This window comes from Carassius gibelio, chromosome A25 (genome assembly GCF_023724105.1).
Source record: "Carassius gibelio isolate Cgi1373 ecotype wild population from Czech Republic chromosome A25, carGib1.2-hapl.c, whole genome shotgun sequence".
In the NCBI taxonomy this organism is placed as follows: domain Eukaryota; kingdom Metazoa; phylum Chordata; class Actinopteri; order Cypriniformes; family Cyprinidae; genus Carassius; species Carassius gibelio.
Genome location: NC_068395.1, coordinates 393,407 through 419,024, shown reverse-complemented (window position 1 = coordinate 419,024; position 25,618 = coordinate 393,407). Strand labels below are relative to the sequence as shown.

Below are 25,618 nucleotides of genomic sequence, written 5' to 3'. Positions count from 1 at the left end.
TTATTGCTGGACTGTATCTCAGATATCAAATGGTTATGAAATAACTTTCTCCAACTTCATGAGGATAAATATAATTGTTTTTCGTCCTCCAGGAGTACGGCAATCATTTTCCCTCAATTTCCTCCCGGGTTGGGAAACCTTGGTGTTATCCGGGACTCAGAATTATGTTTATCCAACCAAATCAGTTCTGTTGTTAAGAACAGTTTTTATCAATTGCACATTATGTCCAAGCTTAAACCAATTTTTGTTTTTTCTTTCTTTTCAAACAGATCTTCAGATCTTCTGTCCTCCGTTTCTGTTTAAAATCTAAGGGAGCTTCTGTTTGCACCTTCTCTTACCATTTTAAAATCGAAGTTGAAAACATACTTTTAAATTTAGTTTTATTGTCCGTTTTCTTTTGGTTTTATTCTGGCATTACTTAACTTTCATTTACTTTGATTAGCACTTTGGATAGATCTGCTATGTGTAAATGTATATGATTTATATGATTTTAGTCATAATATTGCATTAAAGAGCTAGAATGTTCAGATGTGTGGGATTCGTAAAGCTAAAGCAGCTGATGATGGAGAGCTCAGGTCCAGGTGTTGTGTCCCAGCCAGCAAGGTTAAACAGAAAGCGGTGACGAATGAGTGTGGAAGTGGGTTACTGCCGGAGTATCTGTCTCACAGCCAGCGTTTCGGGGTTACACATGGCTTATATTTCTGCTGCTTTATTTCAAAACACTTTGATTTCTCCTCCCAGCATTCCTCTTCCCTTGGGTTGTTGAACACCGAGAACGGTGTCCCGCGGGAACGTTTAGGAGCGTCCAGCTCGCCGTCGCTGTAAGCCAGCGTGTCTGATAGCATCTTTAATTATTCATGTCCTCTCGGTCTTTGATGAATACCTGACCGGCTGCACACGTAAACCGAGGACCGGTGACGGCGGGGTCATCTTTACCAGGGCATTTTTAGCCGGTGAGATGAACAGGTTTCATTAGAGATCCGACTGATGCGAGGGGGGTGACGAGGGTCCCCAGAAACAGGGCCCGAGTCATTAGGCATTCACCGAAAGTAGGCCATCTTCAGCTCGGCTTTGAGAGGAAACGAGGATGAGGAAGTGATGACTTACTCACACTCTCACACAACAGCAGCCAATTAAGATGCGAAGCAAGACGGATTCCAGTCGCTCATCAATAATGCAGTGTCGTTAATTAGTCACATGCATGAAAACCAACACAGATAACGGAGAATCTGTTATTTTTAGATCTGTCAGTCAACTCAGAAATGTCACTGAATTAATGATGTGAGATGATCAATTAGTCGATGTGACAGATGACATCAACATGAATTGATATTTATTAATATGAATTGTAACACATCCCAATATTACATGAATATTCATTTTACATTATTAATACATATTTTATTTTTATTTGACAAATTCTACCAGATTAATTACATTATTATTGTATTACATTTATAATATACTAATATAATTTATTATTAATATTTTTTATGGTATTCATTTTAACACATTAACATTACTTTAATATTAATTTAATTTCATACAACTTAGAAATTATAATTTCACATTTGCATTGCAATGGATTGTACTAAAATAATTTATTATATTATTTTTGTAATTATAATTATTATTATATGCTTATAAAATGAATTATACCAAATTACAGTACTAAATATACTAAAATAATTTATTATTTTAAACAACCTTTCTAACACATTTTTATTACAATAGATTGTATTATAACACATTTTTATTACATTTATTAATTTATTTATTATTTTATTATTGTAATGATAATTATTATTCTATATGTCTATAATGTTATATTTATTAACATTAGTTTTTATTTTAAATGTAAAAAATAGTTCATATTACATACTTTTTATATAATGAATGATTTATTATGGATGCTATATTTATAATATTATATTATTTATTTGTATTTATTCTAAAACAATCATATTAATATTAATTATACATTATTATAAAATATATATATTTTTTAATGACCTTATCAATATATATCTTGGTCAATTTCAATCACCAAAGTAGTATGTGTTATATCAGTATCTAACTTCGATTCTGCATCAATTATCTCAAGTGAGTCATTATACACATGTCCTGTAATAATAGAGTTTATGATGGAATATTAAAATCAGCCGTGGGTTCTAATGCTGTTTATATCCCTGTTCCCGAGTGCTGTGATTGCGGTTCATCATGTGATGGATCAGCTGACCCTGCTTTGATTGACAGCTCACCTTCGCAGTAGGCTCTGTCCTCACGCAGCGGCCGGAAGCCGTTCTTGCAGCTGCAGCTGGAGCCGGTGTCTAAGTTCACACACTCCGAGTTCTCCACACAGATGTTGTCCTCCGCACAGAAGTCGTGACCTTTAACCCCAGACAGAGGAGATTTGTGTTCATGGATTTATGTTTCTAGAAACACTGAAGCGCTAAAGGTCAGGCTATGGTCAAACTATTGTTTACTGTAGAGAATAAAGACGGATCAGGTGACACACCTCTGCAGACTTTGCAGCATCTGTGTGTCAGTGTGATCTGATCAGATTCAGCGCAGGTGAGCAGCGGACAGTCTTCAGTGTTGGGAACTCTGTGCATCGTGCCATCCTGAGAAACAGAAGCAAAGCAGTCGGGTTTATCATTTGTCCTAGATAGATCTCTCTATCTGCTGGTTGTTTTTGTGTTTTGTGTAAGTGTACAGGAGTGTTTGGGGACTGTACCCTGCACTCAAACAGCTGGCAGAGTCCCGCGGTGGGATCATGAACAGCACAGCGTTGTCCTTCCACCAGCGTCTGCCCCGAGAACAAGCACATCACTGCAGAAACACACACACACACACGCATGAACTCTACTTGAACACGCCTGCGACACACACACACACACACGTGGACACACGCACACGCACGGACACACACACACACCTGGACACACACACACACACACTCACTCACTCACTGCTGGTTTTCTTCATACGGTGAAAGTTAATTGACTCCAAAAAAATAACTTTCATAGAATGGACAAAAGTCCTTTTTATTAGCATGTTATGTAGTTTCAGTGCAGTTAGAAATGAGCATGACTCAGCAGAAACACAAGCAGCACAAATCAAACCTGCTTTATTAATGTGAGAGAAAGACATGCTACGGTATGGAGATGTGGAGCTTAACTAAAGAGCAAACAGCCAACAGCTACAAGACGTCTGAGGAGATAATTGTTCCCTAGATAGCAATTATTTCCTCTTCTGTCTTCAAATACACCTCAACATACAGACCAATCCTGTCCGAACCTGTAATACAGTTCAAGATGAATCATTATTGCTGTTTCCATCAGTCCTTCAAATACTGTGCTGTTGAGGAGAGTATACCGGCTTGCTTTACTAAGAAACACATTAAAATATCTGCTAGCATGACTTATTTTATTTTATTCATGAAGTGCATGTAAAATGAATCAGGTCGAACATGCTTAAAAAAAATTCATGTCTAATCAGGCATGTTTGGTCATATTTTAGTGTAATATTTAATTAATAAAGAATGTTATGTCTTTACTTGTAAAATGTTCTGTACTCCTATGCTAAAGCTAACTCGTGCAGGGTTCAAACGAAGGGGTGTGTGTGTGTGTGTGTGTGTGTGTGTGTGTGTGAGTGTGTGAGTGTGTGTGTGTGTGTGTGTGTGTGAGTGTGTGAGAGGGTGTGTGTGTGAGTGTGTGTGTGTGTGTGTGTGTGTGAGTGTGTGAGAGGGTGTGTGTGTGAGTGTGTGTGCGCGTGAGTGTGTGAGTGTGTGTGTGTGTGTGTGTGTAAGTGTGTGTGAGGGTGTGAGTGTGTGTGTGTGTGTGTGTGTGTGTGTGTGAGGGTGTGTGTGTGAGTGTGTGTGTGTGTGTGTGTGTGTGTGTGTGAGTGTGTGAGAGGGTGTGTGTGTGAGTGTGTGTGAGTGTGTGTGCGCGTGCACTTACTTATATCACTTTTGGGTACATTCACCAGAATACACACCAGTAAACTGAGGACCACCCAAAAAATTGAGGACATTTTGTATGTCCTCATTTGTTTGACTATACAGTGGCATTCAGCATGCTCTAAAATGGTTTCCAGGCTTAAAATCTCACTTGTCCCAAAAAATCACTTTTAAGTGATTTGTGTACCTGAAGTGTGTATGCCCCCCCACTAAAGTGTGTATAACACAGCGCCCTCTAGGAGTACTGCACTTCCGGAAAAGATACACACTTTGGGGATTCTGGCCAATCAGAGCGCAGGAAGCCGCTATGGGAGCGGGACTTGGTGATCTGACCAATCAGAGGCCAATACGTCATCAATAAAGATGGCGGAGGCAAAAAACATGTTGATTGTGAATGAATTGACAGATAATCCACATTAAATTACAGATAAATTCCCAATAATTAGTATTAAATAAGATTAGACCAATATGCATTGAGCAGCAGGAGCTCTCGCGATTCATATTAGCATGTTTTACAACTTTTAATCCTCGCGTTTTTCTCTCTCATCAGAGTCTGCTCCGTGTGCGTGTGTAAAGATCGCGCTGCCCCGCGTCACCATGACTACAGCACTTACATCGGATATTAATGCTGTAGGAACGAGTTTGACGCGGGAAGGGACAGACACGTACATCATGTGAATTTGAAAAGTAACATATTTCCTTCCAAAAGCGGAGGGGCAACTGTTTAAATCTGTTATTGTGGGTGTGGTGATATACATCTGAGTTTATTCAATAAAAATATACAAGCAATTAAAATATGTGAAAACAGGCAGATTCGCTTGCTTTTATAAGTGATGTTATTTGTTTTAAGTGTTTTCTCCAACTTTGCGTCCTGCCATTTCCCTGACAGCGCAGCCAGGCCCCTCCCCCACCCAGAGCACGCGCGTCTGTAACCAGAGCAACACATTCACTTACAGCAAACAAGCAAACATTCTCTTTATGTTATATAATATTATATTATTTTATATTACATTATATATTATATTAATTATATTACATTACATTATATTCCTTCATTTATTATATAATTATATTATATGACATTACATTGCATTATATTACTTTATATTATATTATATTTTTATATAGAGGAAAGAAGGTACAGCAAACATCTTTTTATTTTATATTCTATTAATTATATTTGAAGTTTTTCTTAGTCGCTTTGGGGCATTTCTCAGATCACGACTAAAATTCTTATTCAACCTCCACGTTATCTACTTACTTGTGCACCTCATAAAAGCAATTGCTCATCATTTGAACAAATTACAAATGCAACTGATTATGTACACGTTTTATCTGTTTCTTACATTATCAATTGCTTATGCCATGTTGATCAAAATGTATGGTTCTCTGCTGAATACTCCCAAGTCTTACTCCCCAAAACATCTAGGTATTAATTCATTAAGTCATTAAATGCAGAATAGTAGTTGTCATAAACTGTCAAGCAAATTTTCTATACACTTCTATTAGACATTTTTGTCCTGAATTGTTGAATTGCAGAGGTGAATTCTGATTTTCACTAATGAAGGGGAATGTAAAGCATTCGATCAACCAATAATCCACCAGTTCCCTAAAATAGCTCAGAGTGCATCTCATTAAGCTTCATCTGAGAAGCATACAGACAGAGCACAACACAACACAGTGTTACACACTCTGGTAATTTAAGAACAACAAGGTACAAACAGGGTGAACAGCATGGAAGAAGAAGTAAGTATGTGTGGTGGAAGAATACAGAGGTAAAACAGAGGAAGAGGTAGAAGAGGACAAGATTCTGAAGAAATAAGGGCCACTATCATGTTCTCAATATCATGACCTTATGGCCGAAGCGGGTCAAAAGGTGAGCTGAATGTTGGGAGAACAACCGTGTGTGTCCTCAGTCATTAAAACATTTGAACAGGTGTGCTTCTTCTTCTTTTATTGGCGGTTGGCATACCAATTTGGTGCATTACCGCCACCAACTGTTTGGGGTGTGGAGCTTCAATGCGGATTTCTACTAATATGTATTGAAAAAATATATATAATAATAATAATTATATATATATATATATATATATATATATATATATATATATATATTCTTGGTTATTCTTAAATTCGATTAAATAAGTTTCTTTAAGGCATCTCATGCTGGCCATGCTGATGATTTTGATGCAGAAAAGGAAAATAAACCCTCTACTGATAAATGTGTGTAACCTAATTCTTTAACTTGTTCTAACAGTATGATTCGTTCTGTTCTGTATGCTTCACATTCTATTAATATATGCTCTACCGTTTCTCTCCTGTCACAATTAATGCATAGTCTTTGAACAGGTGTGCAATCACACAGTGTTCACTATACTGTAGTCGTGCAATACAGCATATTTACATTATATATTACAGCAGTCTACTTGCATTTTACATTGGCAACTCCGGTCCTGGAGGGCCACTGTCCTGCAGAGTTTAGCTCCAGCCCAGATAAAAACTCACCTGCCTGTATATATCTAGTAATCCTGAAAACATTGATTGCCTTGTTCATGTGTGTTTAATTAGGGATGGAGCTCAACTCTGCAGGACAGTGGCCCTCCAGGACCGAAGTTGCCTATCCCAGAGGCATAATGTAAAAAACACTTATACAAAGTATACAGGTGCTGGTCATATGATTAGAATATCATCAAAAAGTTGATTTATTTCACTAATTCCATTCAAAAAGTGAAACTTCTATATTATATTCATTCATTACACACAGACTGATATATTTCAAATGTTTATTTCTTTTAATTTTGATGATTATAACTGACAACTAAGGAAAATCCCAAATTAGAATTTTGTGAAAAGGTTCAATATTGAAGACACCTGGTGCCACACTCTAATCAGTTAATTAACTCAAAACACCTGCAAAGGCCTTTAAATGGTCTCTCAGTAGTTCTGTAGGCTACACAATCATGGGGAAGACTGCTGACTTGACAGTTGTCCAAAAGATGACCACACCTTGCACAAGGAGGGAAAGACACAAAAGGTCATTGCTAAATAGGCTGGCTGTTCACAGAGCTCTGTGTCCCGGCACATTAATAGAGAGGCGAAGGGAAGGAAAAGATGTGGTAGAAAAAAAGTGTACAAGCAATAGAGCTGGTAAGTCCCGCCCCTTCCGTAAAACCCAGCTGGACCTTAAAGTTGAAAAACCGTCAATGCAAGTGAATGGGAGAAAATAATTATTTTCTGGTCCCGTTTGAATTGTGCCATGAATGTGAACAGTGACAGTATATGGTATGATTTATCGGCTAGCAGTTGTGGAAAAGACATAACGAGAAAGACTACATGTCGCCTATGTGACGTCACCCCATAAAGTTGACTTACCTGTGGTTTTCGCCAACCTCAAAGATTTTGTCCTCTCCCTGAAAGAAGGTGGTGAAGTGCACCAAAGACACAGCCATGTTTAGCGGGATCCGTGAGCTAGAGCCATGTGCTAGTGTTGTTGACGTTTCAAACATGTCGAAAGCAGCAAAGAGTTGTAGTCCACAAAGTGCTGTCACAAAAAGTCTACCCCTATCAAACTTCTACCTGCTAAATTGTAACATTCTTCACACGAAAGATTATATAAAAAATTCACAGACAACATATGTTCACATTCATGTCACAATTCAAACGGGACCAGAAAATAATTATTTTCTCCCATTAATGAAATTAATCCCATTTGCATTGACAGTTTTTCAACTTTGAGGTCCAGCGGGGTTTTACGGAGGGGGCGGGACTTACCAGCTCTATAGGGATAACCACATCTTGGAGAGGATAGTGAAACAAAACCCATTCAAAACTGTGGGGGAGATTCACAAAGAGTGGACTGCAGCTGGAGTCAGTGCTTCAAGAACCACCACGCACAGACATATGCAAGACATGGGTTTCAGCTGTCGCATTCCTGGTGTCAAGCCACTCTTGAACAAGACACAGCGTCAGAAGCGTCTCACCTGGGCTAAAGACAAAAAGGACTGGACTGCTGCTGAGTGGTCCAAAGTTATGTTCTCTAATGAAAGTAACTTTTGCATTTCCTTTGGAAACCAAGGTCCCAGAGTCTGGAGGAAGAATGGAGAGGCACACAATCCACGTTGCTTGAAGTCCAGTGTAAAGTTTCCACAGTCAGTGATGGTTTGTGGGGCCATGTCATCTGCTGGTGTTGGTCCACTGTGTTTTCTGAGGTCCAAGGTCAACGCAGCCGTATACCAGGAAGTTTTAGAGCACTTCATGCTTCCTGCTGCTGATCAACTTTATGGAGATGCAGATTTCATTTTCCAACAGGATGTGGCACCAGCACACACTGCCAAAGCAGTACCTGATTTAAGGGCCATTGTATCCCTGTTCTTAATTGGCCAGCAAACTTGTCTTCTATGGGGTATTGTGAAGATGAAGATGTGATATGCCAGACCCAAGAATGCAGAAGAGCTGAAGGCCACTATCAGAGACACCTGGGCTCTCATAACACCTGAGCAGAGCCACAGACTGATCGACTCCATGCCACGCCGCATTGCTGCAGTAATTCAGACAAAAGAGACACAACTAAGTATTGAGTGCTGTACATGCTCATACTTTTCATGCTCATACCTTAAAGTTGGCCAGCATTTCTAAAAATCCTTTCTTTGTATTGGTCTTAAGTAATATTCAAATTTTCTGAGATACTGAATTTGGGATTTTACGTAGTTGTCAGTTATAATCATCAAAATTAAAAGAAACATATTTGAAATATATCAGTCTGTGTGTAATGAATGAATATAATATACAAGTTTCACTTTTTGAATGATAGTTCACTGTTATATTGACAAAATGACAAAGCATTTTGACTATCATGTTTGTAAACAATGACACAAGGACTTGTCATTCTGATGGCACTGATGTTCATTGATATTGTATTAAGGATATTGAGCAAGTTACAGGCTTTGTTTTTGTCTGGGTTTGTACCAATTGTTTTGAAAAATGCACTCACTGGTTTGCAAATCTTAAGAATTATTCAAGAAATGATATATATATATATATATATATATATATATATATAGAGAGAGAGAGAGAGAGAGAGAGAGAGAGAGAGAGAGAGAGAGAGAGAGAGAGAGAGCAGTTATAGTCATACAAAAGAACAAAAAGTGTTTAAAAGAATCATGAATTAAGCTGGCACGTTTAAATGTTTGTTAACATATTTATTTGTTCTTACTTTGATTTTATAGCCCTAGCCCTAGCCCTAGCCCTAGCTGAGATCTGCTTCTGCTGCTCATACTGTGATCAGCCGCCCTTCCCCCACAGCACTCTCTGATCGCGCGCGCGCCCTTCCCCCACAGCACTGTCTCTGACTGACTCGCTGCAGATGAGATGCTTGCATATCAGCCCTGCTGTGGGTTTGCAGACTTCAATTGACTGTTTTGATTAATAAATGCTATTACAGTTTTTTTTCAATCGCTTACAAGCACTTACCCATACTTTAGATACTTTTTCTAAATTCTTAACACAGACTCACACCTACAAAACACAATTGGCCAAATGGATAATTTTCTTCTCGAAAACACATTTTGTTAAATATATACTAAATCTTCATTTCAAAATAGAACACATCTTTCTGTCAACACACAAACTTTACCAAAACACTGGAAATCTGACTCAAAATTAAATTATTCTGTCAAAGAATAACACTTGTTTTCACCTCAAAAGGTACATGCAGTCAATCAAAGTACACCAGGTTTCAAAATACTGGCTATTGTTGACATTACAAAAACTGCATAGACTTTTATGTTTCAGTTTTACAGGTATTTGCATGCAAAACATGCAATTCACTGTTTTACACTAAATTTCTTGGTTAGGAACTGTATGTCCAAATGTACAGTAATGTTCACATTCAAAAGCATTCCAGTAAAAAGATATTTTTTTCCTTTACTGTTTACTGCAGGAGGTACAGTAGAAACGCGGTATGATAGAACAGAAAAGCTTTGAGAGTATTGCTTACAGTGAACAGAATATCCATCTCACTGCTCCTGCTCTTCTCCCTGGCCCCCTTGCTCTTACTCTTCCTCGTCCATACATTACAGTGTTTGTCTTTTTCTGTTTCCAAAAATATCACTCTTCAAAGTCCTCCTTTTACTGTATTGTATAAGTGTCAATGTAATAGAAAAAAATAACCCCTGCGATTGAGTCTAAGCCAGATTGGAATCAGCTGTGGTTGGCCCAATTTACACAACATAAATCAGCTAAGATAAATTGTTTTTGAACTGATATCATCGCAGAAGCAGAGGTTTTTATACTGTATCTAAGATTTGGAATATTGTTTTTGCTATTGTGGGATGTTGTGTGTTAACATTTGTAAATGCTACAAAAACGATCCATAATTTTGTTGGGAGGTATAGCTTGTCTGTTCAGAATATATAAGCATTGTGGAAATGTATTCAATGACTCCATATTGTGTAAAAACGACATGAAATGTGTGAATGGTATGGCCACAATAGACAGATGCTTTGCTAATTGTGTTTAGAGTTTTGAAAATATGACAACTGCTTGGACAAATACTTGTTAGCGACTGAAAAAAACTGTAATAGAAAATAAGATGTCTGTTCAAGAGATCTAGGTTGCTCATTTAGACAGTTGTGAGCTCTTGTTTACAGCAGACCTGCACGTTTTGAATATTCATATTTGTAATCCTCTTAAAAGCTTTATGATGTGGTGTTATTTCAGAAAATTAAGTACACGTTGGGTACATTTTTTTTACAAACCAGTGCACTTACTGGTTTGAAAATCTTAAGAATGATTCAAGAAATTATATATCTATGTATCTCTCTCTCTCTCTCTCTCTATATATATATATAGAGAGAGAGAGAGAGAGAGAGAGAGAGAGCAGTTATAGTCATACAAAAGAACAAAAGTGTTTAAAAGAATCATGAATTAAGCTGGCACGTTTAAATGTTTGTTTACAGATTTATTAGTTCTTACTTTGATTTTCAACTATAGCCCTAGCCCTAGCTGAGATCTGCTTCTGCTGCTCATACTGTGATCAGCCGCCCTTCCCCCACAGCACTCTCTGATCGCGCGCGCGCCCTTCCCCCACAGCACTGTCTCTGACTGACTCGCTGCAGATGAGATGAATGAATGAACTAACAAAAGTCTTGTGAGCTCTAGTTTACAGCAGACCTGCACGTTTTGAATATTCTTATTTGTAATTCTCTTAAAAACTTTATGATGTGGTGTTATTTTATAAAAATAAGTGCACATCGGGTACTTTTTGCTCTTTTAAACCAGTGCATGTACGGACATGCGCACTGGTTCGTAGTTTGAGGTGGGTGCTCGGTTAAAAAGTGATCATGTGCTCTGTCCACTAGAAAGACTAACTTCATCACATTTTTTTTTTTAAGTTTGAAGAAACAGTACTGTGGTTAAAACAAATATCATTGCCACCAGATAATTTTCTATTAGGCCAAATACATGTAGTCACAATTTCAACGTGAAATCCAAATACGTAACTACGTCATTTACGCAAGTCAGCGACGGTGGTGTTTTCCCGGGAAATGCAGACACGTGATGATGGAACGCGAAACAGACGACAAACAACCCACCAGGAGGAAAGGTGAGATCAAGACGTCCTGAAAATGCATGATAACTAAATACATTGTGTAATATGAAATATAGTACGATGTATGTTTATTTTAGTGGTTTAATTATTTTTTGTAATAGGGTTTTATTTACTTCTCGATTGTATTTGAGTTTGCTTCTAAGCCTGTCTCATTTGATGATTTGTTGCAATAATGAAAACAAATTGTATATATAAAATTGACTATTAAATATAATTTTGTTATTTTTCATATAATAGTACTTTAGGTTCTACAAAGTAATCAAGACAACCGAGTCAGTGGTAGTTTACTAAATCATTGTTTTTCTCAAAAGTGTTGTAAAATATCAACAGTAATTTGAAATAATTCATTCTCATTTTTTAATATCATTATTTTATATATTATATTTTATGTAATACATTATTACATTATTTGCCCCCGAATTGTTTTTTTAGTGGAATGTTTTATTTTAATAATTTATCTTCACTGAGATTTTTTTGCACAATGACCATGAATTGATACTTTATAATATTTGTATTTTGTTTCAAGCTCCAAAGCAGACAAAAAGCACATTAAAAATAGTCCATATAAATCTAGCTGGTTATTGACTGAAAATCTCCCATATACTTTAGCTCTTAAATCAAATATAGATTGACATCAGTTGTGGTTACAAGACACACAAGAACCAATGGTTTTTGGCATTAATGACATTTCCATTTAAAAAAAATATATATAATATAAAGATTTGTTCCACAGAATCCACAGTATCCATCTTATATTTATTTGTATTTATTTTTTCCAGTCATTTCAAGAAAGAAAGTCGCCATGCTGGGAAATAAAAGACGTAGGAAACCTCTGCAGGATGCTGAGCATCACATTACCTGTAAAACTGACAAGCCTGGGCTTCGAGAGCAGTTCATCAGCAAATATAAAGGCAAGTATAAATGACTAAGCAGTTTAGTAACTAATAACTAGGGCTGGGGGATATGGCAAAAAAGTTATCACGTTAATTGTTTTATATTAGTCGATATCGACACAATAAATGTCAAATCTTTATTTCTTTCAAGTTTAAAGGCAGATATTTGCTCCTAAGTGAAAGTTGTAGAAACCAGAGCATTAATTGTGGTTTTAAACTACTCTTTATTGTCAGAACATATCATGACAAACACTTGCCAAACAGGTGAACATTTCACAAATCTGAGGTAGAACATTCAAACATTTGTTATTTTTCCTTAACAAAATAAATATATTTATTGGAAAATGTATTTCTTAGTTCCTGGATGTGCTAATGGGGGATATTGTTTCAAGTCTTGAAACAGGTTTGTGTTGCCTGACTTTGATGGCACGGATCTTCAGCACAGTTTACAGTGCAGGCAGCAATATTAATATTAGATATATTTTGTCTCAAAATGCATATTTGACAATGATTTGCAGCAGTATTAGATTCAGTTAGGAGCAGATTTACTATGTAAAATTTATGTTCATTAACAAAAACAGTAACATCTTTTAAAACGACCTCAATTTTATTTGGTAAAATGTAATATTCTGACTGTTTGAGTTTTATTAAAATTAACCATTGGTCATCCAGTATCATGCATTTAGATCATGATAACCACAAAACCAAATACTGTAACTATTTTATTAATCCTTTAATACATTGTCTACATTACAGTTTTTTTCAATCGCTAACAAGCGCTTAACCATACTTCAGATACTTTTTCTAAACTCTTAACACAGACTAACACCTACAAAACACAATTAGCCAAATGGATAATTTTTTTCTCAAAAACACATTTTGTTAAATTTATACTAAATCTTCATTTCAAAATAGAACACATCTTTCTCTGCACACACCAACTTTACCAAAACACTGGAAATCTGACTCAAAATTAAATTATTCTGTCAAAGAATAACACTTGTTTTCACCTCAAAAGTACACCAGGTTTCAAAATACTGGCTATTGTTGACATTACAAAAACTGGACTTTTCAGTCTCAGTTTTACAGGTATTTGCATGCAAAACATGCAATTCACTGTTTTACACTAAATTTCTTGGTTAGGAACTGTATGTCCAAATGTACAGTAATGTTCACATTCAAAAGCATTCCAGTAAAAAACTATTTTTCCTTTACTGTTTACTGCAGGAGGTACAGTAGAAACACGGTATGATAGAACAGAAAAGGTTTGACAGTATTGCTTACAGTGAACAAAATATCCATGAAACACATAAGAGCATTCTGAACAAAAAAACAACAACAGCAAAAAGCCCAGATAAAAAAAGGAGGGGGGGGGGGTAAAATAAAAACAATCTCTCACTGCTCCTCTCACTGCTCCTGCTCCTCTCACTGCTCCTGCTCCCCTCACTGCTCCTGCTCCCGCTCCTCTCACTGCTCCTCCCACTGCTCCTGCTCCCCTCACTGCTCCTCTCACTGCATCTCTCACTGCTCCTGCTCCTCTCACTGCATCTCTCACTGCATCTCTCACTGCTCCTGCTCCTCTCACTGCTCCTGCTTCTCTCACTGCATCTCTCACTGCATCTCTCACTGCATCTCTCACTGTTCAATGCTCCCGCTCCTCTCACTGCTCCTGCTCCCCTCACTGCTCCTCTCACTGCTCCTGCTCCCGCTCCCCTCACTGCTCCCCTCACTGCTCCTCTCACTGCTCCTGCTCCTCTCACTGCATCTCTCACTGCTCCTGCTCCCCTCACTGCTCCTCTCACTGCTCCTGCTCCCGCTCCTCTCACTGCTCCTGCTCCCCTCACTGCTCCTCTCACAGCTCATGCTCCTCTCACTGCTCCTGCTCCTGCTCCTCTCACTGCATCTCTCACTGCTCCTGCTCCCGCTCCCCTCACTGCTTCTCTCACTGCTCCTGCTCCCGCTCCTCTCACTGCTCCTGCTCCCCTCACTGCTCCTCTCACAGCTCATGCTCCTCTCACTGCTCCTGCTCCTGCTCCCCTCACTGCTCCTCTCACTGCTCCCGCTCCCCTCACTGCTCCTCTCACAGCTCATGCTCCTCTCACTGCATCTCTCACTGCTCCGGCTCCTCTCACTGCTCCGGCTCCTCTCACTGCATCTCTCACTGCATCTCTCACTGCATCTCTCACTGTTCAATGCTCCCGCTCCTCTCACTGCTCCTGCTCCCCTCACTGCTCCTCTCACTGCTCCTGCTCCCGCTCCCCTCACTGCTCCCCTCACTGCTCCTCTCACTGCTCCTGCTCCCGCTCCTCTCACTGCTCCTCTCACTGCTCCTGCTCCTCTCACTGCATCTCTCACTGCTCCTGCTCCCCTCACTGCTCCTCTCACTGCTCCTGCTCCCGCTCCTCTCACTGCTCCTGCTCCCCTCACTGCTCCTCTCACAGCTCATGCTCCTCTCACTGCTCCTGCTCCTGCTCCTCTCACTGCATCTCTCACTGCTCCTGCTCCCGCTCCCCTCACTGCTTCTCTCACTGCTCCTGCTCCCGCTCCTCTCACTGCTCCTGCTCCCCTCACTGCTCCTCTCACAGCTCATGCTCCTCTCACTGCTCCTGCTCCTGCTCCCCTCACTGCTCCTCTCACTGCTCCCGCTCCCCTCACTGCTCCTCTCACAGCTCATGCTCCTCTCACTGCATCTCTCACTGCTCCGGCTCCTCTCACTGCTCCGGCTCCTCTCACTGCATCTCTCACTGCTCCTGCTCCTCTCACTGCTCCGGCTCCTCTCACTGCATCTCTCACTGCTCCTGCTCCTCTCACTGCTCCTCTCACTGTTCACTGCTCCTGCATCTCTCACTGCTCCTCTCACTGCTCCTCTCACTGCATCTCTCACTGCTCCTCTCACTGCTCCTCTCACTGTTCACTGCTCCTGCTCCTCTCACTGCATCTCTCACTGCTCCTGCTCCTCTCACTGCATCTCTCACTGCTCCTGCTCCTCTCACTGCATCTCTCACTGCATCTCTCACTGCTCCTGCTCCTCTCACTGCTCCTGCTTCTCTCACTGCATCTCTCACTGCATCTCTCACTGCATCTCTCACTGTTCAATGCTCCCGCTCCTCTCACTGCTCCTCTCACTGCATCTCTCACTGCATCTCTCACTGCATCTCTCACTGCTCCTGCTCCTCTCACTGCTCCTGCTTCTCTCACTGCATCTCTCACTGCATCTCTCACTGCATCTCTCACTGCTCCTCTCACTGTTCAATGCTCCCGCTCCTCTCACTGCTCCTGCTCCTCTCACTGCTCCTCTCACTGCATCTCTCACTGCTCCTGCTCCTCTCACTGTTCACTGCTCCTGCTCCTCTCACTGGTCCCTTGCTCTTACTCTTCCTCGTCCATACATTAGTGTTTGTCTTTTTCTATTTCTGTTTCCAAAAATATCACTCTTCAAAGTCCTCCTTTTACTGTATTGTATAAGTGTCAGTGTAATAGAAAAAAATAACCCCTGCAATTGAGTCTAAGCCAGATTGGAATCAGCTGTGGTTGGCCCAATTTACACAACATAAATCAGCTAAGATAAATAGTTTTTGAACTGATATCATTGCAGAAGCAGATTTTTTTATACTGTATCTAAGGTTTGGAACATTGTTTTTGCTATTGTGGGATGTTGTGTGTTAACATTTGTAAATGCTACAAAAACGATCCATAATTTTGTTGGGAGGTATAGCTTGTCTGTTCAGAAAATGTAAGCATTGTGGAAATGTGTTCAATGACTCCATATTGTGTAAAAACGACATGAAATGTGTGAATGGTATGGCCACAATAGACAGATGCTGTGCTAATTGTGTTTAGAGTTTTGAAAATATGACAACTGCTTGGACAAATACTTGTTTGCGACTGAAAACAACTGTAATAATATAAAACAATCCAATATGTATATCCCACATTTCATGGTGCAGTTAATATTATTAGGCTAACGTTACAGTAAATCCGTAGTAAATGGTGGGAATTTGTAGACAAAGAAGCCTTCTGACTGACCACAGTGTTTCTCCTGTTTGTCAGCGCGGTTTAATCGGCCTTTAAACTGGTTTAAATCACTGAAACGTGTGTTCTTGGCTGAAGTCAAGCGCTTCTCACTGGATCTGATGACAGAGACCGATCAGAGTAAACTCATCTGCTCTAGTGAGCTCGCGAGTCATGCTGCGCTGCCGTTTGGACTTTGAGCCGAGCGGATAAACGGTCCGTGTGGCGCGCGGGTCAGATGAGTTCGGTTCCGCTTTTGGTGCATAAACATTATCGAACATTTATCGAACTCTGGATATCGTTTTATCGAGAAATTATATCATGATAATTATCATTATCATTTTATCGCCCAGCCCTAGTAATAATGTTAATCTACAAAACTGAGAATTTAATGTAAGGCAAGTCATATGGTTGTTAGGCCACAAGTTAAACAGTACTTTATAAATATATATATTTTTTATTGTGCAGTCCAGATTCCTGAATAGAGTTCTGCTGGCATGAGCCCTAACTGTACGTACACACAGCCGCCGACTTGAGCTGCAAAGAAGCTCTGGCCGCCCTGTCAAGGACGCTTGTCAAAAAGTACGGGGAAGCTTGTTGACGCTTTGGCCGCTCTGACATAGCATGGAGAAGAGAAGTGTCACAACATAAAATGTAATAAACAGAAAAAACAAGCATTACACTGAAGAAACCTTTTATAATGACAGAATTATTATAACCGTTTTGGTCACATTTGTTTGGGAAGAAAAGAATAATTAGCTATTATTGTTATATTAATGTTATATTTACTTTAATGTAATTGCTCAAATTGGTGTTACCGTGAGCAAATTAATTGCATTCCCGCTTAAAACGAGCGCTTGTAAATATTTCAAATAAGTTGAGCTCATTCTCAAATGTGTATCACTGTCGGATAATCGTGAAGTTGCTGTGTTTGGTGCTGCTTGAGAAGACATCGGACTCGGAGATTTTGGGTTCATGAAACCCTCCAGGGCCGTTATCAATTCAGAGAGTATCACCGGCTGGTGCAGCAGCTGCGGCTCGATGACGAGAGGTACGTCCAGCGGAACTTCAGGCTGGACACAGTTTGATAGCGTGTTGATAGAACTAATGTTTTGGTAGGAACGAAAGTTTACATCATATGTTTCTCCGGAATCAGCCAGCGCGAAGGACGTCTATATTCCGATTGGTTGCTGCCGTTTTGCTGCTGCTTGCCGCTGAACATAGCTCATTACCATAAAGTTGAGCTACTTCAACTTTCAGATTGATGCTCTAGTCGCTCAAAACGCCATGCCAAGGAATTTGACGCTCCTTGCAGCTGAGAGAAGCCAGCTTCCATTGAAAATGAATGACTTCCGGTAACTTTGGAAGCTCAAGTCGGCGGAGGTGTGTACGTCGTACAGTAAAACAAAGCAGTTGCATTTTTGCACTTCTGGTTCCATCAACCCAAAGTCAATGTTTATTTGCACATACATAACCCAATTATGCATAATAAGCCAACAGTTCTGGTGGTCATGTAAACGCAGACTAAGGTAATCATAAACGGCATAAGCATAAACCAATCGACACAGCTAGATTTTGTCTGTTGTTCCAAACCCGTAAAACCTTCGTTCATCTTCAGAACACAAATTAAGATATTTTTGATGAAATCTGAGAGCTGGATCACTCCTCCATAGGCTTCCAAGGGACTGAAACTTGTTGGCCCAGAAAAGTTATAAAAGAGATCGTTAATATAGTCCAAGTGACTACAGTGGCTCAGTCTTAAGTTTATCAAGCGACGAGAATACTTTTTGTGTGCAAAAAACAACAAAAATAATGACTTTATTCCACTATTCATTTCCTTCTCTTTGGGCCACGAGTTTTTTCACGTAGTAAAACTGTGCAGTGCGTCTGTGTTGCACGTCACACGCATCACACACATGACCAGCGTCGGCCAATAGTGAGCCTACGTGGTGACGTGTAACACAGACGCACTGCACAGTTTTACTACGTGAAAAAACTCGTGGCCCAAAGAGAAGGAAATGAATAGTGGAATAAAGTCATTATTTTTGTTGTTTTTTGCGCACAAAAAGTATTCTCGTCGCTTGATAAACTTAAGACTGAGCCACTGTAGTCACTTGGACTATATTAATGATCTCTTTAATAACTTTTCTGGGCCAACAAGTTTCAGTCCCTTGGAAGCCTATGGAGGAGTGATCCAGCTCTCAGATTTCATCAAAAATATCTTAATTTGTGTTCTGAAGATGAACGAAGGTTTTACGGGTTTGGAACAACATGAGGGTGAGTAATTACTGAAAGAAATTTCATTTTTGGGTAAACTATCCCTTTAACCTGTGTTCTGTGGCTTATTGAAGTGAGCATGTGTGATGTGTGACAGGAAAGTGTCCTTATTGTGGATTTAAGCACATCCAGAGAGAGCAAGTGTTTTCTCTACCCAAGAAACTCTTAAAATGTGTTCTCATCTCATGCAGAGGTGGTACAGTCAAAATCCTGCATCCGATACTGGATGAGAGGAGAATATGAGTCTGTAAGATTCCCACTGGTATTCTGGAATACTCTTGGGCTTTATTTAACATCACAAGTGACATGACATATGAAATACACAAAGTCAGATACACATATGGTTTGCTTTTGACGTCATTAACCTGATTTACTTATAAAGGCACACAATCAGTCAAACATACAATACAAGAATGTAGAAACATTATATATATTACACAAGGATATGGATTTTCTATAGGGTTCTAAAATCCTATAAGGTTTTTGTGGAGGGAACTAGGGGAGGTGAACTACCGGGTTGGCCTTCAAAAATACATCATCACTGCGGCACTCTGTTCTAAACAATATATAGCCATGATCATATTGTTTGTGTAAGAAAATGTATGTAATTTTAACTGTATAATTTTAAGACTTAAAAGTATGAAAAGCAAAGCATGCTTTGAGATTAGCCTGGCTGACTATTTTCCTTCAGTAATTTCCCTTCTACATCATATAATGTACATCATATGGTAGACAACTTTTAGTAAGAATCAAAATAATATTTGACATTAAAGAAACTGAAGCTAATGTATTTCTCCTCTTCAGGGCGTGGAGTTTTCACCACTGGAGCTTTTTTCAGAGGTGATTTTGTTCTTGAATACAGAGGTGAACTTCTGAGTTCACAGGAGAGTCTGGACCGAACTGAACACTACACTGAAGCTGAGAACACGTTCCTGTTTGATTTTCAGTGGCATGGCAAAAATTGGTGGTGAGTACAGAACTGTTGGATTGATGTAGTAGGTATGCTAAAATATCTGGAACTGTAAGATACTTAGTTCATGCCTGTAGTTCTGTTCGCTCGTTTCTTTTGGTCCAGATACGCTTAGTGTTCAGATTGGCATTTCTATCGTTGAACCTAAGTTATGATTGACCAGTCTGTCCTTTTTAGGGTCACATATTCCTGTTTTTGGTTTATTTACATGTCTCTGGTCCATGTTATGTTCATATTTCATTTGAACTGCACCAGAGTTCATTTGGAAGCCAACTGAGACCCTTCTTTTCAGCGTCTCGGTCCGCTTGTTTGGTCGCACCAGGTTTCAAATAGCAGCTTTCACATTTATTCAGATGAACCACATTAACAGTCTAAAAAAACATGCCAGATGTGAACACACCCTAATACTTCAAATTCACCATGAACTGACATAGAGTACGGAGTGTAGTTTCTTTGAGTCATCAAAAAAAATTCCCCCTGTATTCCCTAAAGAGAACAACATGGTAACTTTTAGATGCTTTTATCTGAGAGCTGTACATTACCATACATTGCAGTACACTATCATATAGATCAGTGGTTCTGAGACCCTCCTCTGCAGATTCTGTATGTCTCCTTCACCTGATGCACTCAGATGAGTTCATAGAGCCATGTTCTGATGAAGAACTCCTCATCTCAATCAGGTGGATTAAAACACCAGACATTCAGCATATGCAGAGCGGTGGGTTCCCAGAACTGGGGTTCAGAACCACTTGTAAAAATAACTGTACATGTCTAGCATATATACTAAGATTATAAGTATTGAGTGTTCATTTTATGTTTTTATAGCATGGATGCATCTAAAGAAGACTCGTCTTTGGGAAGACTTGCAAACGATGAGACCAGAAATCCTACTTGCAAAATGAGAACTGTTGAAGTGAGCAGAAAACCTCACCTGTGTCTGTTTGCTGTACGAGACATTCTACCAGGAGAGGAAATCACTTACAATTATGGAGACTCAGATTGGCCATGGCGAGTCAAGGTATTATCAATAAAATGCTAAAGAGATTGATCAGTAATTCATGATAATTTTTTACTCTAATTCTGATTAGTTACCATGTGATTGTGGTCTCATATTTCTCAAGCCTTTGAATAAAGCATCAGCAGAATCCACTGATAAAACGCCAGCCAGCAGTTTGCGCCTGCATAAATCCGTAAGTCCACTTTAAAACATCTGTATCATTATTCTATATTATTGACTCTCTCAGCATAGAGTTGTGTGTGGAATGATATATAAAGTATAGGACAGCTAGAGGAATGAACATTAACAAGTTTTTTTGTCCTTTACAAATATTCTGATATTTTGATATTCACTGGTTTCTTTTCTGACATCTAGCCCCATTGTGCAGCTTCTGTTTCCTCTCCTGAACTGGACAAGGTAAACAGCAATGGTCCTCATAAGCAGTCAGGCAAAGCAAGAACATCAAGGAATAAAACGGTAACCATCTTAAACATGCAGCAACTATCTACTGATGTTTACTGCCAGCTAGTTAAAAATGCAATAAGTGATTTCTGAGAAACACTTAATATTTGAAATCGACACCCAAACAAACACACCCCTCCCTTCATTGCTCCGCCCCCAAAATAATGAACACGCAGCACAGTAAACCACTATTAGCTGGTGCTCAGGTGTTCAAATAGAAAATATCTTTATTGCTGGCAAACCATAGAATGGTTTGGTTTAAGTTGATTTGTAGGTGCATATCGACTTCATCCAGCACCCGTGTCATTTGAAATGTATTTATGTACTCACAATTAAAAAAAACAAACAAGAAATTATTTAACGCTGCAGTCCTAGTTTTTCGTCTTTGTCGCCATTTCTGTTCGAAATCTGCAATTGCAGTCATTTGTGGAATTATCAACTTTACATGGGTTGTGCTTTAACACGGCACAGCGCGAATGAATCCAATGTTTTGAGGAGAATGTGCTGCTGTCATTCACATCGCGTCGGTGTGGATACTGTCATTTGCAATGACAGATTATACTTTTTGGAAGTATGAGTCATGACCAACAGAAGAATGTTCACTGGAAAATGACACCTGAACAAGTAACATCCACTTTTGTTCTGACCAACTAAGGGTAAAAAAAGCATTGCAGTAAATCGCGCTGATGAAAGGTGGGGTATGTGATTTGCAAAACGGCCGGCAGATTTTGAAAATACACAACTCCTATGGTCTTACCTTCTTTCCTTTGACTCCACCCATTCGAAGTACATGGACACGATGGGGAGGGGGTATGGTACGACCATTTGATTGACACAGTTACTGTCTAATGATTCTAGGTAGTTTTGGAAATGATTGGCTGGAGTTTTTCGAGTCCTGCCTGTTCCACAGATGATTAAATTGCTTACTTTTCATTTCAGTGCTTCTAACTCAGTGGCTGTAAGTGGGTTAGGAATAGGATTTCAAGTGATTTTGAAAAAATGGACAAAAAAGAGAATTACATACCCCACCTTTAAATCTAACAATCGCTTATCAATTATCATATCACATCAAACCGTGCAAACTATACTTTGTTCTCAAATTGTTAATGTTAACAACATCAGCATTGTGTGACTACATTTAAGGCCCTTCAGATATTTATCCTTGTTTTCGTGTGGGCCAGGCGGCCAGTCTCTTTTTTTCTGTAGCCACTCCAAAGTCCAAGTCACCCACGTCACCTTCAACCTCGCCTGTGCAGCCCTCATCATCCTCGCCTGCCTACAGAGGAGGAGAGTGCATCAACAAAGCTGCTTGCGAATGTGGCATAAAGAACCCTGAAGCACTGTCATCAACTAGGCTCAGGAAACACATAGCAACCATGTCTAAAATTCTTAACCTTAATGAGAATGAAGCAGACCAACTGGCTGATTTCCTTGGTCACGATATCCGAATCCACAGACAGTATTATCGGTTACCAGAGGGAACACTGCAGCTGGCAAAAATGAGTAAAGTCCTAATGGCCATGGAGAAAGGAACACTGTCTGACTACAAAGGAAAGAAACTTGATGACATTGAAATCGACCCAAATGGTATGAGTATACATGCTCTGTGTGTATCTGTGCTGTACATATTTGCAAAACAATGTATATATTCATGTCACAGATACTAGGTATAAGCAATAAAGTGTTCATTTTTCGTTAATTAATTATTAAGAGCAACTTGAGGCCCAAGGTGATTCCATGTCAAGTGATGAGGAGGATTCCAGTGACCTATCTCAGACGACAGCACCAGTACAGACTGATCAACCTGTTCAATCTGAACAAGCTGTTTCACAGGAGGATCAAGGTAAGAAAAATCTCTACATTGCACAAACAACAATAATCAAATAAACATGAATTGGCTCCATGCAGCAATATCCAGACAAATTCAAAAAAAAATTATGCATTGGGAACACAGTCTTGATTTGCTCTTTACTCACCGATTTAGTTGTAATGAGAATGTGTAATGAGAATTTACTTTTTAATTATTTCATAGGTTCTTCAAATGCTTCAAAAAAGAAATGGGAGGACAGTGAGGTAAAAGCAGTAGAGAGACACATGATGAGTTTCATCAAGACATGCAAAGTTCCTGGTAAGCAAGACTGTGAAAGATGCATTCACGCAGAGCCAGAAGCTTTGAAGCAGCGAACATGGACTGGTGTGAAAAATTATGTGCGGAACAGGATCACGACTCTTAAAAGAAAGGGTGGTTTGTAGGGAGGGACAAACACTTCAACACTTTGCACATTATGCTCTTTTTGTAGGAAATGGAGCTAAATTAAAAGAAATGAGGATAAAGGTGTAGAAATATTTTGTGGATGGAATGAAACAGAATATAAAGTGAAAAGTTAGAGTATAAGAAGGTTAATGAAGAAGTAGAGGATAGCAAGAGTCAATTTTCTTTGTTCAGTTACAATATAGTTGGATGAAATGTCATGTTAAACTTTTTGATATTTCTGTCATAGAGGGAGGGGAGAATGTAAAGATGATAAAAAAGGGAAGAGTGAATAGCTGTGCTGGACATGGGCTATGGCTGGATGTAACTGATTGGTGAGAGTTGTTGCCGTGTGCAGACGAGAGAAGCTGAAAACTGAGATGTGATGACAGACACTTTCTGCTTCCCGTAGTGATGCAGAGCCAGAAGCTTTGAAGCAGCGAACATGGACTGGTGTGAAAAATTATGTGCGGAACAGGATCACGACTCCTAAAAGAAAGGGTGGTTTGTAGGGAGGCACAAACACTTCAACACTTTGCACATTATGCTCTTTTCGTAAGAAATGGAGCTAAATTAAAAGAAATTAAGATAAAGGTGTAGACATTAAAATTAAGAGACGCTCGCGCTGTTTGCATACTGTACCACAGCTGAAGTAGAAAAAATGCATTATTTTCCAAATACACAGATATTTCGGAGACATTTTCATTCAATACATGTACTGCTTGATACAGTGTCTGTTTGTACAAGAATAAAGTTCAACATAAGCCTAAATACAAACGTAAAGCGGGAAGAGAGAATGTAAAGGGGGACGTTAAAGGACGTAAAGTAGAAGAGCATGTAAAGGGGACGTAAAGAGGGAGGAGAGAATGTAAAGGGGATGTAAAGAGGGAGGAGAGAATGTAAAGGGGACGTAAAGAGCGAGGAGAGAATGTAAAGGGAACGTAAAGAGGGAGAAGAGAATGTAACTGGGACGTAAAGAGGGAGGAGAGAATGTAAAGGGGATGTAAAGAGGGAGGAGAGAATGTAAAGGGGACGTAAAGAGGGAGGAGATAATGTAAAGAGGGAGGAGAGAATGTAACGGGGACGTAAAGAGGGAGGAGAGAATGTAACGGGGACGTAAAGAGGGTGGAGAGAATGTAAAGGGGACGTAAAGAGGGAGGAGAGAATGTAAAGAGGGAGGAGAGAATGTAACTGGGACGTAAAGAGGGAGGAGAGAATGTAAAGGGGACGTAAAGAGGGAGGAGAGAATGTAACGGGGACGTAAAGAGGGAGGAGAGAATGTAAAGGGGACGTAAAGAGGGAGGAGAGAATGTAAAGGGGACGTAAAGAGGGAGGAGAGAATGTAAAGGGGACGTAAAGAGGGAGGAGATAATGTAACAGGGACGTAAAGAGGGAGGAGAGAATGTAAAGGGGACGTAAAGAGGGAGGAGAGAATGTAAAGGGGACGTAAAGAGGGAGGAGAGAATGTAACAGGGACGTAAAGAGGGAGGAGAGAATGTAAAGGGGACGTAAAGAGGGAGGAGAGAATGTAAAGGGGACGTAAAGAGGGAGGAGAGAATGTAAAGGGGACGTAAAGAGGGAGGAGATAATGTAAAGAGGGAGGAGAGAATGTAACTGGGACGTAAAGAGGGAGGAGAGAATGTAAAGGGGACGTAAAGAGGGAGGAGAGAATGTAACGGGGACGTAAAGAGGGAGGAGAGAATGTAAAGGGGACGTAAAGAGGGAGGAGAGAATGTAAAGGGGACGTAAAGAGGGAGGAGAGAATGTAAAGGGGACGTAAAGAGGGAGGAGATAATGTAACAGGGACGTAAAGAGGGAGGAGAGAATGTAAAGGGGACGTAAAGAGGGAGGAGAGAATGTAAAGGGGACGTAAAGAGGGAGGAGAGAATGTAACAGGGACGTAAAGAGGGAGGAGAGAATGTAAAGGGGACGTAAAGAGGGAGGAGAGAATGTAAAGGGGACGTAAAGAGGGAGGAGAGAATGTAAAGGGGACGTAAAGAGGGAGGAGATAATGTAAAGAGGGAGGAGAGAATGTAACGGGGACGTAAAGAGGGAGGAGAGAATGTAAAGGGGACGTAAAGAGGGAGGAGAGAATGTAAAGGGGACGTAAAGAGGGAGGAGAGAATGTAAAGAGGGAGGAGAGAATGTAACGGGGACGTAAAGAGGGAGGAGAGAATGTAAAGGGGA

At 39.8% G+C, this 25,618-nt stretch overlaps 2 protein-coding genes across 2 annotated transcripts in view; one reads left to right on the top strand and one right to left on the bottom strand.

Moving 5' to 3' along the window:
* Positions 1 to 25,618, bottom strand: part of LOC127946872 (protein kinase C-binding protein NELL2) — a 90,006-nt gene that overhangs the window by 35,442 nt on the left and 28,946 nt on the right. Inside the window, exons 11-13 of the mRNA XM_052543697.1 lie at positions 2,738 to 2,832; positions 2,519 to 2,624; positions 2,262 to 2,390 (exon numbers count right to left, since the gene is read on the bottom strand). Of these exons, the coding sequence (XP_052399657.1) occupies positions 2,262 to 2,390; positions 2,519 to 2,624; positions 2,738 to 2,832 (330 nt within the window). The remainder of the gene's footprint in view (positions 1 to 2,261; positions 2,391 to 2,518; positions 2,625 to 2,737; positions 2,833 to 25,618) is intronic.
* LOC127947226 (uncharacterized) lies at positions 10,465 to 23,082 on the top strand. Its single transcript, XM_052544213.1, has 8 exons — positions 10,465 to 11,564; positions 12,350 to 12,481; positions 19,556 to 19,718; positions 20,547 to 20,739; positions 20,843 to 20,911; positions 21,094 to 21,195; positions 22,362 to 22,767; positions 22,892 to 23,082. Exons 1-8 carry the CDS (start codon positions 11,519 to 11,521, stop codon positions 23,065 to 23,067), a joined length of 1,287 nt encoding a protein of 428 aa, XP_052400173.1. The 5' UTR covers positions 10,465 to 11,518; the 3' UTR covers positions 23,068 to 23,082.

What these genes read in the sequence shown, in the direction of transcription:
- LOC127947226 (XM_052544213.1), top strand. Translation starts at nt 11,519, where the DNA reads ATGATGGAACGCGAAACAGACGACAAACAACCCACCAGGAGGAAAG. An exon ending in TGGCATGGCAAAAATTGGTG is followed by an intron (nt 19,719 to 20,546) that starts GTGAGTACAGAA and finishes ATGTTTTTATAG; the next exon opens with CATGGATGCATCTAAAGAAG. An exon ending in GTTTGCGCCTGCATAAATCC is followed by an intron (nt 20,912 to 21,093) that starts GTAAGTCCACTT and finishes TCTGACATCTAG; the next exon opens with CCCCATTGTGCAGCTTCTGT.